At 52.1% G+C, this 13,971-nt stretch overlaps 4 protein-coding genes across 4 annotated transcripts; 3 read left to right on the top strand and 1 right to left on the bottom strand.

Moving 5' to 3' along the window:
- Nucleotides 1–901: 901 nt before the first annotated feature.
- On the bottom strand, nucleotides 902–3,268 carry M430DRAFT_66765 (hypothetical protein). The gene is made up of 2 exons (XM_024869244.1): nucleotides 2,760–3,268; nucleotides 902–2,711 (listed from the first exon to the last, which is right to left on the bottom strand). The coding sequence occupies exons 1-2, from the start codon at nucleotides 3,209–3,211 to the stop codon at nucleotides 1,037–1,039; spliced, it is 2,127 nt and encodes a 708-aa protein (XP_024721124.1). The 5' UTR covers nucleotides 3,212–3,268; the 3' UTR covers nucleotides 902–1,036.
- A 571-nt stretch (nucleotides 3,269–3,839) lies between these two features.
- On the top strand, nucleotides 3,840–6,018 carry M430DRAFT_35189 (hypothetical protein). Its single transcript, XM_024866696.1, has 2 exons — nucleotides 3,840–4,481; nucleotides 4,533–6,018. The coding sequence occupies exons 1-2, from the start codon at nucleotides 3,986–3,988 to the stop codon at nucleotides 5,567–5,569; spliced, it is 1,533 nt and encodes a 510-aa protein (XP_024721123.1). The 5' UTR covers nucleotides 3,840–3,985; the 3' UTR covers nucleotides 5,570–6,018.
- Nucleotides 6,019–7,202: 1,184 nt separating this feature from the next.
- Nucleotides 7,203–10,807, top strand: M430DRAFT_35188 (hypothetical protein). The gene is made up of 6 exons (XM_024866695.1): nucleotides 7,203–7,765; nucleotides 7,817–7,944; nucleotides 8,007–8,071; nucleotides 8,160–8,489; nucleotides 8,538–9,774; nucleotides 9,828–10,807. Exons 1-6 carry the CDS (start codon nucleotides 7,571–7,573, stop codon nucleotides 10,573–10,575), a joined length of 2,703 nt encoding a protein of 900 aa, XP_024721122.1. The 5' UTR covers nucleotides 7,203–7,570; the 3' UTR covers nucleotides 10,576–10,807.
- A 449-nt stretch (nucleotides 10,808–11,256) lies between these two features.
- Nucleotides 11,257–13,969, top strand: M430DRAFT_28171 (hypothetical protein; the record flags this gene model as incomplete). The annotated part of the gene is made up of 2 exons (XM_024865767.1): nucleotides 11,257–13,156; nucleotides 13,206–13,969. The coding sequence occupies 2 exons, from the start codon at nucleotides 11,257–11,259 to the stop codon at nucleotides 13,967–13,969; spliced, it is 2,664 nt and encodes an 887-aa protein (XP_024721121.1).
- Nucleotides 13,970–13,971: the final 2 nt, after the last annotated feature.

The raw sequence follows: 13,971 nt of genomic DNA, 5'->3' as shown, positions 1-13,971 counted from the left end.
TTCTTTTCACTCCCAAAATATTTTTCTTTTCTTTTTTTTTGGGGGGCGGGGGGGGGGAATAATACATCGAGATCAAGATCGAGAAAACCGTCATGATTGACCCGATCCGTAGGTGAATATATAGTTATAATGAGCGATGGATGTATATAGTGTGCCTAAGGAATAGGATGGGGTGGGCTGGGGTCGGGAAGTGTGAGTGAGGTTCGGGGGTAAGGGGGAAAAAAGGGGGGGGGGAGAGAGAGAGAACTGCCCCGCCTTCTCTCATCACCTGGCTCTTCCTCTCTCTCCTTTTTGAGCATATCGTTCAATTAAGTAAGGTAGATGGATAGACTATACCCAACCCTCCGTCCCCTTAAAAAATAAAAAAGATTTTCAAAAAGCTTCCAAAGCAGCCCCGCCTTCCAAAAAAAAAAAATTCCTCCCCTCCCCTCCCCTCCCCTTCTCCAACCCCCAACAACGAGCCAAAAAAACCAAAAATCACAGAAAAAAAAGCAAGTTCATAGGATAATATTATCCTATGATATAGATGATAAAGTAGTGACCTACGCAGGGATCGAACCTGCAATCTCTTGATTCGTAGTCAAGCGCCTTGCCATTGGGCCAGCAGGCCATGTGTATGTGCTGAGATCTCGGTTATGATTTCTCTTAACGAGGGATCTTGAGATCTTGCGGGAGAGTTTTTGGTGTTGGCTGGTTTTTGATTTTTGATTTTTGATTTTTTGAATTTTGAGAAGAGGATTGGGGAGGGATACATATATAGTATGGAGTATTTGTTCCTACCTTATCTAGATGGGAGTCAGGTATTTAATTTGGAATGCGTGGGGTGGGATGTTCGCCCCGTAAGGTAGGTAGATAGTCTTTCAATGAAGTGGAGTAGAGACATGGGGATAATGAATGACATGCAGTGAGCAATCTAAGTTTCTAGATCTATCTAACCAGGTTCGTGTTTCTCTGGGGTATCTCCAATGTACTGTACACTCATGAATATGCTTGCATAACAGCCACCGAGCGTCCGGTCTCGAAGGAATTATCACTCTCACGCCCTCATCTCGAGCGCCCTTCTCCTCTCCGCATCTTTACGCACCCAGTCTTCAACCCTGGCCCCTACATCCCCGACCAGACTCTCGTACTGCGGGCCCGGGAAGAAGAGTCCGCAGTGCGCCCCGACCTCGTCCACTCCCTCCATATACACCCTAACCCAGCACCTGTCCCTCTTGCCTCCGGATCCCGGTGGCAGCATGCAGAACTTCTTATCTCTCTTCGGCTTTTCCTGCGTTGAAGACGAAGCTGTGGATTCCTGGCGCTCGCGTTCGAGGTGTTGGGGCGGGGCGGGCTCATGCTTTTCTTCCTCTTTCTCTTGCTTCAAGCGTTGCTTCTCTTCGGCTTTTACTGCCTTCTCGCGCTCCTGGCGCGCTTTCTTCTCCCGTTTCTCGAGCAGCTTGCGGCGGTCTTTGATAGCGTTTTCGCGGTCCTTGACGGCTTGCTGATAGACTTTCATCACCCGCTTTTGCTCCTTTTCCGCTATTTTGCGCGAATCTTTGTCTGTGTAAAGGCTTAGATCGATTAGTTCTGGTTCGGTAGGAACTTCGGGAAGAGGAGGCAATGGTGGTTGGATAGATGATGGCTGAGACTGGGGAGGGGTAGCTTCTAATTCTGTTTCTGTGCTTTCAATGATTGCCACCGGTACTGGGGGCTCTTCATCATCATCAATAGGCACTGAGTCAATGTGGCGCATTTCCGGAGGCTCCTGGACGTCGTCCTGTATTCCCGAGTTCTCGCCCAGGTCTTGCATTTGAGCCTTAATCGCTGATGCATCCGGTTCCTTTCCAACTTGCTGGGGAGTAGTAACGCCATTTGTCTGCTCTCCGCTGGAGAGGCTGGGACTCAGTGTGGAGGAGTGACTCTCTGAATCTTCTAAACTCATATCCTTCATCTGAGCTTCCATAGGCTCGAGATGTTCACCTTGGTCCATAGTCTGCCCAGACGGCGTTTTCGGTGCCTTCACTCTCCCGGTACTTGCAGTGTAGTAATTGACGAATCTAATGCACCTGGTAGAAGATCCATAGCCAGGACGATCTCGACCTGCTAGCCCGACAACATCCTCCAAGGCCCGTAGCCTCTCATAACGGTTCTTTAGACCGGGATAATCTGCTAGACATCCCCCAAATTCTAAATGTGACATAAAGTACTGCTTTGTTGCAGAGGCTAGGCCATCCGAGTGCTTGTTGATAAAATGCAAGACGCTGGACAATCCCGTTCTTTCCGGTCGTCGAACATCATTTGGAAATGCGGGATTGAAAAATGGATCCTTCGGCGAAGGAAGTGTAAATGATGATGCGAGGCTTTGAACAAGGCTCAGTTGTGAGGAGTTTTCCGAGTTAGCCATCGAAGGTGTATGACTTTGGGATGAGGTAGATGCTTCATCAGACCCATATGGAGTATCTGTTCCACTCGTCGAGGACTGCCACTGATTTGATTTTGGGGGTTCCGGCGCAGGGCGAAACAAACTACCTATTCCACTTACTACGACCCCAGGATGCATTCCCAGAAATGGAGTATCAAAATTGATTGTCCCCAATATCCGGTGTTGAAACGGCTTCCCATTAGCTGGAGAATCGGATGGTTTCAAGGCAACCTCTGCAGATAATATCCCTCCCATGCTGTGGCCTAGCAGAATTACATCTGTATGGCGATTCTCATGTGGCTCTAACCTAGCAGGCGTCAGCTGAAGAGGATCCAACGCAGGAAGAAGAGCTTACCAAGTACTGAAATCATCTCTCGCGAAGTTTATAGCCTTCCTCGACTGATATCGAGGGTATATCTTGGTGTGCACAGCATGCGTCTCTGCGAGGGCAATGGTGAGAAGATTGTGAACATGTGCTGGGAAGCTCTGGAAACTGGTCTCGTTGCCCATGAAGCCATGGATGTAGATGAGCAACAAAGTTCGACGGCCGCCGTCCTCTCCCGACTCTGAGGGCACCAACGACAGCGTCGATGATGATCTGGGATCATCAGAGTGCCATTGCTCGGAGATCAGCTTACCCCTTTCGGCATCGTCAAAGGAGTATGGAGGAGGAGAGGCAGGGGGAGGCGGAGCGGGGGCGGACTTGGCACGCGGCGGGAGCGGGGGAGGGGTCGGACGAGGGATGCTTCGTTCAAGACCCGCGCGATCCTGTCTGACCTTTTCGGCCAGTTGAGCAGGAGTCGCCATGATGGGTGCAGTATAAGGTAGATATGTCTGAGGTTGGATGTATTCTCTTCTCGTTGCTCTACTATTAGTATAGTATTGTAAGATTTGGTGAGGCTACACCGGCTACACAGGCTAGGTTGCGGCAGAATTAACTCTGGTGTAGGGTTTAATATAAGAATACAGTGTACTGCATATAAATAGGTAGAGATGCTGCACTTTGCAGGTCCATTGAAGAGTTCTGGGGGTTGCAGGGCTGTGCCGATGTGCTCAGTCTCAAACTCTCAGTATCAGAATAATCAGGGTCAGTCGTCGCGTCGTTATCAGCGGGGCAGTAAGGTACTGTACATCTCTGCCTCAGGCTACAAGGTATCCACTACGGCCACCCAGGTACGACTGCCCCGTAGTAACCTAGGTGATGGGACTATCCGCAGCGGTCCAGACATCGGGATATTTTTATACAGGACTATATGACGTTTGTGCAATTTTATGCATCTAGACCCATTATTAGCCGAGCGCAATTACTGGCATGTCTCGCTTCTGCTGCTCATTGGCCAATGCGACGAGACCCTGGGATGGTCCCTCGTTACGGACAGACAAACACGAGCCCCCCCCAGGCACAAGCGAAATTTGATGGCTGGACCATCGCCCTGGACCTCCTCCTCCCTCCTCACTTTTGGAACTCCTCTTCTTTCACGATTCACGATGGCCATGAGCTGACGACTTCCCCCGTACACACGCGTCAATTCGCGCACTCTACGCATCAGAGCGCTGTAGACAGCAGCACCCGGCGCCGCCATGAGCGACGACGAACCCGCCCGGCCATCACTCCTTCTGGCCCGGCACGACATGGCTCATCGAGAGCATCAACATCTCCAGCACCATCACCACTACTATCTCCACAGGAGACAGGCCGCCGCATCACCGTCACCGTCACCGTCATCATCGTCATCGTCATCCACGGTGACCGAGGTCATCCAGACTGTGTCCATCATCCAGCAGGTCAATGTCGTCCCCACGGGCAATACCTACTCCCTACAGACGCTCCCCGATACGACCGAAAGTCCATCGCCCGCGCCAACTGATCCCTTTTTGTCTGCGATCCTAACGCCTGTGGCCCCGGAGATCACCAGTTCGACGCCGCTGCCCTCATCTGCGACACCAGGACCAGACTCGTCCGTTCAAACAACACTCTCTTTGATTCCCAGTCCGAGCACACCAATTGCGCTGACATCCACTCCTTCGATACCCACAACCTTCTCTTCACTCAGCGTTAACGCTAATTCAACCAGTTGTATGTTTTAGAAGAACGTGGAAAGGCATCACTTGCTGACGAGGCTTCTAGTAATTTCAAGCTCAGGTGGCTTATCCAATGCCTTTTCCAACTCGACCATCTCTTCATCGAGATCCTCGGTCACCTACTTAAGATCTACTAGCAGCTCCTCTTCTAGTGGCTCCTCGACCAAATCAACATCCGCATCAACATCGTCCTCGTCGTCCTTCTCTTCCTCCTCTTCCTCCTCTTCCTCAACCTTCTTGTCTCAGTCCTCGTCGTCTTCGTATTCGTATTCGTACTTTCCAGATTCCTCATCCGGTGCATACGTCCAAGCGACAGCGACTAGTGGGGCAGGGATTATCGCTGGGGGAGCGGGAACCACCTCTGCTACTGGAGCCTCCGACACAACAACTTCTACAAGCGGTTCTGACACGGGTAGAGCCGCAGCAACCCCGACTCCCGTTGTTGTGGGCAGTGTCGTGGGAAGTGTTGCTGGCGCAAGCCTTATAATACTCGCTTTACTTTTTATCTTGAAGTGGTGGAAGCAGAAACAGAATAGGATGCCTCTGGGGGATGGCGGAGCAACTGGGAATCGTACGGTTACTGGGGGAGCGCCCTCTGGGCCGTCCGGGGGGATGGTGGAACGACGATCTTTGATCCACGCCGTTCCTGCTGCCCTGGCCAGCCTGACGGGATATAAGAGGCCATCTCAGAATGCAGAAACGAACCGAGATGTAACGCCTGCGGCTACTGGCGAGCGAGGCTTCTATAGGGTCTCTGGAAGGAAGCTACCCTCGGTCCTACGGACGGGCGGAGATGGCTATGGAGATGATGGAAATACACTGATTGCGGCGTCATTCTTCCGAGATTCGCAAGCCTCCTATGGTGGGACTTCAAGCCCCCCCTCGTCACCTGGACACCCATCAAGGAAACGAGACAGTGGGATACCTGTTATACGGCCCAGCCCAGCAAGAACACCCGTTACACAGCAAGGCCCATTCACAATGAATCCGCCCCCACTAAATGTACCACCACGACGGCCCGGTCTTGGACGCTCTCAGCCTTCGCATGATTCACATACGTCGAGGTTTACCGAAGAAGTCTGAAAGGCGGTTTTTCTTAAAACGATATGCCTGGTGCTCCGGTCCGGGCCTCTCCGATTTGGATGACGACGAATCCGATTTCACTTGCCTATTGATATTGTAGATTTCAGCGATGTGCAGCGCGCACCTTTGTGCTTTCGTTTAGCATTTGTCTGGCGTTTTGTTCCTTTGGAGATTTGATACCTTTGAGCGCTGGGAAAAGCTGGTCTCTCATATTGCGATGCCACATGGGCGAAGTCTCCGGCTGCACCTGGAACTCGGACTGGACCAGCGACGGGACTGGGAAAGGGCTGATCCTTTGTCATGGGTCAGGTGTCGTGGCTGGTTACCTTGATACGTGTTGGTCTGTGTCACTTTGTATATTACAGTACAGTACAGTACTCGATCAGGCTCTCGAGATCCCGATCAGATGAGCACGGATAAGCGACAATGTCAATGTATTGCGTGTTTGTGATATGGTTGCTGCCTCTGCTTCATAGCCGTGAAAATCTCGAAGTGTGCAGCGTGGCCGCGCCACTTGATGCAAATGCAGTGTGTGGTTGTATATCTGCGTATGTAATAATAAGAATCTTCCAGCAGATACTAGAAGGCCCCTTGTCGGGAGGCCCCTCCACGGCCAGGTCGGTCCTAGAAGGATAGAGTTTAGGTGGGACGGTTTCATGACATCCCGAGATGCGATGCGGGCAAAACCCATCAACCCATTGGCCGGGGTGGGAGCCAAGAGTCAGGACACCGGGCCCTGCACAGCGTGGAGAGAATACTCCGAATATGTAGTGTAATAAAAAGATAAAGGATCCAAAGGATCCAAAGGATTCTCTGGGAGACGCTGTGCTCTGCCACTGCGTCGGGAGGGGGTGATGGTGGTGACGGGGACGGGGGAGGGATTTGTGGTCTTGATTGATGCTCTGGTTGTCAAGGACCCCTTGTTACGCTCCTACAAGTGACCAGCATTATTATTATCAAATCCGTAGAAGCGTCGTCACGTACAGTCCAGTACCGGCAGATGATCGCTCATGAGGTAATTCCTCGCATCTAATATTGACAGGGTTTGTTATCTTGATTCTTGATTCCAGCATTGCATATTCTGAAGTCTGGATTCGGGCAGTCTCCGCGCTCGTCGCTGGCCACGAGTCCAGGCTTATCTGATCACCGCAGCAGGGCAGCCTTACAGTAATAATGCTGTGGCAAGAATAATACTGGCGCGGGAGATTTATCATCATCGGTGCCATTCGATGGCGGGGAGGCCCAACTGCAGTCAGCAGCGCGGGGATCTACCCACGAAGAAGAATGATCAGCGGCGCCCAGGGCGATCCAGAACGAGAGGGCAGAGGAGGAGGCGAGGGAGGATCATCATGATACCTGGACATGACCATAGTCGATACCCATGATACTCCTACTCCGCACCTCTGATCTCTGCCATAGGGACCAAAGTACGGAGTAGTTGTCCCTCTCGTCTGCCACTCAGCGACTCCGACAGATGCCTGCCTCGGCCTTTCGTGACGCTTTAAACTCCGGAGTCCGACCTGCTTGCTCAAGCTTTCATCCAGCACCGCCGTCGACGGTCGACCAAATTTTTAGCGCCGCGCGACCCTCAAAGAAACCTTGAAGTTGGAAAGTTTGGCCCCCCCAGGCAAAAGGTCCTGTTACCACTCTGCACCCGTACACTACTGTAATAATTAGTCTGTAGCCCCAGCCTCTGCCTCCTGAGTCCTGAGCCAGGATTATTCTTCCATTGCCCGTCGCCCGCCCGCCCACTGGAGTTAAGGGCCCAAAGACCGAGAGAGCCAGGAACGAATACGAAGACGAATACGCTCCTCAGGGCAAAGCAGCAGTGCTGAGAGTCCTGGAGGCTGTGAGTCCTTGTGAGTGAGTGAGTACTGAAGACTCCACGCCGCAAACCCCCCCTTCCCACCCCCCCAATATTCGCCTCCCCCATCCTGTGTCTGCGTGTTTTTCTCCATCCTCCACCCTCGCGGAGAGAGGAGGATGTCGCAGCCGCCCAACATGGCGAACAACTCCTTCCGCACCTCGCCCGTCTCGGCGCCACCCTTGATGAACCCCCCACCTCAGATTTTTGGAGCCTACACTCCTGAGGGAGTGCCAATACCCGCGACCCTACCAGATGTTGGGGCCCCAATGTTCACCGACGGTTCCCTCATGGAAGAGAGCAATGAGGCCAAGAGGCGGAGGATCGCGAGGGTACGATATCTCGCTCCCCGGGGCGCAGGGATCTAGACTGATGTACCGCAGGCCTGCGATATGTGTCGGAAGAAGAAGATCAAATGCGATGGGAAGATGCCCGCGTGCACACACTGCATCAATTACAAGACGGAGTGCGTTTTCACACAGGTCGAGAAGAAGAGGAATCCTCCCAAGGGGTATGCGCATGGACTATATATATGCCTTGATACCGCGGCGCTTGGTGCTGACCTCGGGCCAGGGCAAAATATATCGAAGGACTCGAGAACCGGTTAGGCAGGATGGAGAGCCTATTGCGACTGTCTGGTACGTCCCCAGAAGATTTACGCCGCGATACCTTCATGGAGGGCGTTTGCTCTTATCACCAAAGCGTCCCTCGGCTAACACAAGGTAGGACTACTCAACGAGGATGATAATGGACGGACCGATCTGCGCACGTTAGAGAAGAGATTGGCAGAGAATAAGCACTTGTCACAATCGCTCCGGAGGGCTTCCACTTTGCCCGGCTCGACTACTACATCCCCAACGCAAAGCAGCCCAATTGAAGGAAATGCGTCTACTCCGCGAAGCACCCTGGCATCTCCAGAACCACAGAGCAGAATCAGCGAGAGGGATAAACCTAAGCCCAGTGTTGAGCCAGAGAAGCCAGAAGAGGAGGTTGAGGCTCTTTCGGACATGATGTGCTCTTTAGTCACCAACAATTGCGGCGAAACACGTTATATAGGTACGGAGTTCGTGTAAGAAGGTAATATCTAATGCTGACGGTTTGCAGGGTCATCTTCTGGGTTCTCCATCTTCTCACCCAAAGGTATACAATGGGTCAACGAGAAGACTGGCGACACCTCTTTCCAGGACATGATATCATCAGCCTCTGTGGACGATAACAAATGGATGTACTGGAAACCTGAAGTCTTCGGTGATCTTTTTTCCAGACGGATCTACAGACAACTACCTCCCAAGCATGAAGCTATATCCTTGCTCAAAGACTACTTTGAGAACTTCAACTGCATGTTCCCGCTCTTTCATCAACCAACCTTTATGCATCTCGTCGATCGAGAGTACTCGCGGAATCCGTACGAGGGATCTGGTTGGTGGGCTAGTTTAAACGTTGCCCTCGCAATAGCACATAGGCTTCGTGTAATGAGTAATCTTGTCCCCGCGGAGGAGGATGAGAAGGCATGGGGGCACCTCAAGAACGCCATGGCCGTGTTCACAGAGCTTACAATGCGTAACACCGATCTTCTGAGCGTACAGGCGCTCCTTGGGATGGCACTATTCCTACAGGGAACCCCGAATCCACAACCTAATTTCTTTCTCGTTGCAGCCGCTATTCGATCCTCGCACAGCATAGGACTGCATAAGCGGGGTTCTGGCTTCAACCTTAACCCCGTCGAAATCGAGCAGCGGAAACGGGTCTTCTGGATCGCATATATGCTGGATAAGGATATATGTCTACGATCTGGACGACCCCCGGCTCAAGACGACGATGATATGAATGTCGAGCTCCCGAGTGCGGAACCAGAAGATAATATTGGCAATATCCCGCTGGCGGATGGAAAGGGAAAGGTCAACCTCTTCCGTCTAATGTGCGAATTCGCCACCATAGAAAGCAAAGTCTACAAGCAGCTATACTCCACAAAAGCCTCCAAGCAATCGGATGGCGAACTCCTCAATACCATTGGGGAGCTTGACCATGAGTTAGAGGAATGGAAAGATAGTATCCCCGTCGACTTTCGACCCGAACACGAAATCAAAGCTTCACATACACCTCTAATCCTCCACGTTGTCGTTCTTCACTTTGCATACTACAACTGCCTCACTACCATCCACCGAATGTCCGTCCATCATGGATATTGGACCAGTCGACTTTCAAATTATGCCATTCAGGGTCTAAACGCAAAACCACTGAATCCTCGTATTTTCTCCTCCGCCGCATTGTGTGTTTCTGCGGCGCGTGCATCGATCCATCTAATCAAATATGTGCCACAGGGGGACTTTGCTTGTGTTTGGTAAGTGAGATGAGATATCTGCCTTTGTTGGGACGTGCGCTGATATATACAAGGCTCATTCTATACTTCCCGGTCTCAGCTCTAGTGACACTATTCGGGAATATCCTACAAAATCCCCAAGACCCCCGGGCTCGATCAGATGTGCGGTTAATGAATCTCGTCGTCAACTTTCTGTCGATGTTAAATGCGGATGAGGAGAATGGTGGCGTGAAGAGGATGTTGGGTGTCTGCTCAGAATTCGAGAGGATCGCCAAGGTGGTGTTAGATAAAGCGGAGAAGGAAAACCCAACACGACGGAAACGCAAGAGTCAAGAAGAACAGAAGGCGAGGGAACCAGCTCCGAACTCGAACTCTGCCCCCCCACCGCAAACGCCAATGGCAAACAACAACCAAAATCTCATGCCGGGAGTCTTCTCGCCCAGCATGGCCAACGTGATGAACTCACAGAACGGCTATAGTCCCATGGGCAACAATGAATCGCCAAACTCTGGACAATGGCACCCTGACTATCCCAATGGAAACGAATACATGACACCGAATGGACAACCGAATGGACACGGCGTGCCCCCTTACTCGGATATGCAAGGATATACGGACGGAAACAGAATGAACTCGCTACTCAATAATACGAATTCCTTCCAACCACCCTTTGTCCCGCAGGACTTATGGCAAATGCCCATGACCATCGAATGGGACTGGGCGGATATGACAGGCGGGCCGTACCCCAGCTTTGAGAATGGCATCGTGGGCGATCCGACTTTAGATAACAACAATAATCAACATCTGCAACGTCAGCAGTGATTTGCCTCTGGTGCCACTCCGGAGCGATATTTCTTTGTCAAGGATAGGGTCTAAGGGGGGGCAAAATAGCGGAGTTAATCGCATTTGTTGGACGGAGCAGCGTTTAAAGGGGTTGGGGGTTCGAGCACTTGTACGGGTTTTATGATACCAGCAACAGCATCGTTGATGCTTTCTCCTCTTCATGGATTTTGGGTGTATTTATAGGTATTAAAAAGGATACTCCTACTCTGGGTAGGAATTTGGCATTCGCTTGATGCGGGCGAGCTATGGCAAAATAATGACATAATGGCTACTTGCTGTAATTGCAATGTGATTCATAAAACCCGCCTCATTTATACCATACTTAGAACCATTGACTGTGTCGTCTGAGTCACGATTGGATACAATTGAGGCGTTGGCGGTCTAGTCTGCGTCCAAGAGCAAATTTATAATAGCACGTGACCGTAGTGGAATTGTTCCGAGGCGCTAGCCCTGAGGTGGATAACGTTGATCAATACCTTACCTTGCCTTACTACACACGACAGCATCTTTGCCTTCCGACCTCGCGAAGCTCTACATCAATACCTTCGCAAACAACCTCTCTCCCCTGATGACCAAGAGATAGAAGTCACTGTCATCACGAACCAGTGACTTTGACTCCCCCCCTTTTCCCCCTGCGACATCCTACACCTCTAGCCAAGGATGACCTCAATCCTCCGGCAGTCCAGCAGTCTTGCTCGAATCTCGAGGTCCTCTCTCCAAGCCGCCGCCCGATCGAGCCTCCGCCCTTCGAAGAATACTTCCGTATTAAGCTCACGACTATTAGCACAGCAGGCTCGCACATACTCCAAGAGCAATGGACCGAAAAACCCGAAGAAGGACGAGTCCAAGCCGCCAGGCAAGGACGATGAGTCCAAGGTGACAGGCAAGGACGGCAAGGAGCCCGGGTCAAAGCCGCCAGGCACGGAGGGTCAACAGGAGGGACAAAAGCCGCCATCAGCGGATGAGTCCAAAGACAAGCCCAGCGAGCCGCCGCTGGCGGAGGGCATGACAAGGCTGAACCCCGAGGATGAAAAAGCTTTCGAGGAGATTCTGGGCACGCTGAAGAAGGGGATGCCGAAGGCACAGGCGGAAAACATTGAGCGGGCGTTTCAGACGATCAAGAAAGAGGGCATCCCGCGGGAGCTGCGCGAGTTCATGGATGAGATTCGCGGCAAGCCGATGACGCTTGCGCGGGCGGCGAAGCTCACGCGCTTAACGTCGCAGATGGCAAGGAAGCAGGCGGAGAGGGATATGAGTGGCAAGAAGACGGATTTCCAGAGCAATGAATCGAAGGGTCAGGCTGGTGAGGATGGCAAGAAGAAGAGTGGGAAGCAGGAGGGGTTCAAGGTTGGGGAGGTGAAGCTCGATATGACCTCGTTCGTGATCTCGGCCTTCGTCTCGTACCTGATGTACCGGATGCTCGTGCCTGGAGAGGGCGGACGCGAGATCACGTACCAGGAATTCCGGAATACCTTCTTCGACAAGGGATTGGTGGAGAAGCTGACGGTTGTCAATGGAGGGACCAGAGTCCGGGTTGATCTACATCGCGAGGCTACACAATCAATGTACCCCGACTCCCCTGCCGCCAACCCCAACTTCCACTACTACTTCTCGATAGGTTCAGTTGAGGCCTTTGAGCGACGACTAGATGAAGCTCAGAACGAACTAGGAATCCCCAGCAACGAAAGGATACCTGTGAGCTATGCGTCAGGCTCTGATACGTGGACGGTGATCATGAATTTTGGACCAACGCTGCTGTTCATCGGTGCCATCTTCTGGCTGTCACGTCGCGCATCTGCAGGTGCGGGCGGACAAAGTGGTATCTTTGGTATGGGGAAGAGCCGAGCGAAGCAATTCAATCACGAGACGGATGTTAAAGTCAAGTTCAAGGATGTTGCTGGTATGGACGAAGCTAAGCAAGAGATCATGGAGTTCGTTGCCTTCTTGAAGACACCGGAGCAGTTCCAAAGACTAGGTGCTAAGATTCCCCGAGGTGCCATCTTATCTGGTCCACCAGGTACTGGTAAGACGCTCTTGGCGAAGGCAACGGCTGGAGAATCGCAGGTACCATTCTTCAGCGTCAGCGGTTCCGAGTTCGTGGAGATGTTTGTCGGTGTTGGTGCTTCCAGAGTACGTGATCTATTTGCGATGGCAAGGAAGAGCACTCCCTGTATCATCTTCATCGACGAAATCGACGCCATTGGGAAGTCTCGTGCAAAGGGCGGTTCATTCGGCGGTGGCAACGATGAGCGAGAAGCAACTCTAAACCAGATCTTGACTGAGATGGATGGTTTCAACACCGCTGAGCAAGTCGTCGTCCTCGCTGGTACGAACAGACCAGACGTGCTTGACAAGGCCCTTATGCGTCCTGGCCGTTTCGATAGGCATATTGCTATCGATCGTCCAACCATGGACGGCCGAAAGCAGATCTTCAAGGTCCACCTGGGTAAGATTGTCACAAACGAGGATATGGAACACTTGTCCGGACGCCTCGCAGCTTTGACTCCTGGGTTCTCTGGTGCTGATATCGCCAACTGTTGTAACGAGGCTGCTTTGATCGGTATGTACTATTGCTCACTGGTCTTAATCTACATTACTAACTATTGTAGCTGCCCGAACCAGCGCCAAATCCGTTGCGATGACCCACTTCGAACAAGCCATCGAGCGTGTCATTGGTGGACTTGAGAAGAAGTCGCTCGTTCTCTCACCTGAGGAGAAGAAGACGGTCGCCTACCACGAAGCCGGCCACGCCATCTGTGGCTGGTACTTCAAATATGCCGACCCCCTGCTTAAGGTATCCATCATCCCACGAGGCCAAGGTGCTCTCGGATACGCGCAATACCTTCCTGCCGGAGACACCTACCTGATGAACGTAAACCAACTGATGGACCGCATGGCCATGACGCTCGGTGGCCGCATCAGCGAGGAACTTCATTTCGATACCGTGACTTCTGGCGCCTCGGACGACTTCAACAAGGTGACCCGAATGGCGACAGCCATGGTCACCAAATGGGGTATGAGCAAGAAGCTCGGACCCTTACACTTCGAAGACGATGAGAACAAGCTCCACAAACCGTTCGCGGAGGCCACAGCGCAAACAATCGACTCCGAGGTCAGGAGGATAGTAGACGAAGCATACAAGCAATGCAAAGATCTACTGACAGAAAAGAAGAAGGAGATCGGTATCATAGCGGAGGAGCTGCTAAGCAAGGAGGTCCTGAGCAGAGATGACATGGTCAGATTGTTGGGCCCACGGCCGTTTGAAGAGGACAAGAACTTCACCAAGTACTTTGGAGGTGGGAGCACAAGTGCGCCACCGCCATTCCCGACCGAGTCAACGGATAGTCCGCCCGAGTCACCATCACCTGCGTGAAA

Source organism: Amorphotheca resinae (genome assembly GCF_003019875.1).
Source record: "Amorphotheca resinae ATCC 22711 unplaced genomic scaffold M430scaffold_6, whole genome shotgun sequence".
Taxonomy (NCBI): domain Eukaryota; kingdom Fungi; phylum Ascomycota; class Leotiomycetes; order Helotiales; family Amorphothecaceae; genus Amorphotheca; species Amorphotheca resinae.
The sequence above is the reverse complement of the archived record's forward strand: the minus strand, read 5'-3'. Positions and strand labels throughout refer to the sequence as shown.

Bases quoted from the DNA above. Each gene is read 5' to 3' on its own strand.
- M430DRAFT_66765 (XM_024869244.1), bottom strand. From the start codon at position 3,211: ATGGCGACTCCTGCTCAACTGGCCGAAAAGGTCAGACAGGATCGCGCG. The intron at 2,712-2,759 runs GTAAGCTCTTCT...GACGCCTGCTAG, and splicing joins AGAGATGATTTCAGTACTTG to GTTAGAGCCACATGAGAATC.
- M430DRAFT_35189 (XM_024866696.1), top strand. From the start codon at position 3,986: ATGAGCGACGACGAACCCGCCCGGCCATCACTCCTTCTGGCCCGGCAC. The intron at 4,482-4,532 runs GTATGTTTTAGA...CGAGGCTTCTAG, and splicing joins TAACGCTAATTCAACCAGTT to TAATTTCAAGCTCAGGTGGC.
- M430DRAFT_35188 (XM_024866695.1), top strand. From the start codon at position 7,571: ATGGCGAACAACTCCTTCCGCACCTCGCCCGTCTCGGCGCCACCCTTG. The intron at 7,766-7,816 runs GTACGATATCTC...GATGTACCGCAG, and splicing joins AGAGGCGGAGGATCGCGAGG to GCCTGCGATATGTGTCGGAA. The intron at 8,490-8,537 runs GTACGGAGTTCG...GACGGTTTGCAG, and splicing joins CGGCGAAACACGTTATATAG to GGTCATCTTCTGGGTTCTCC.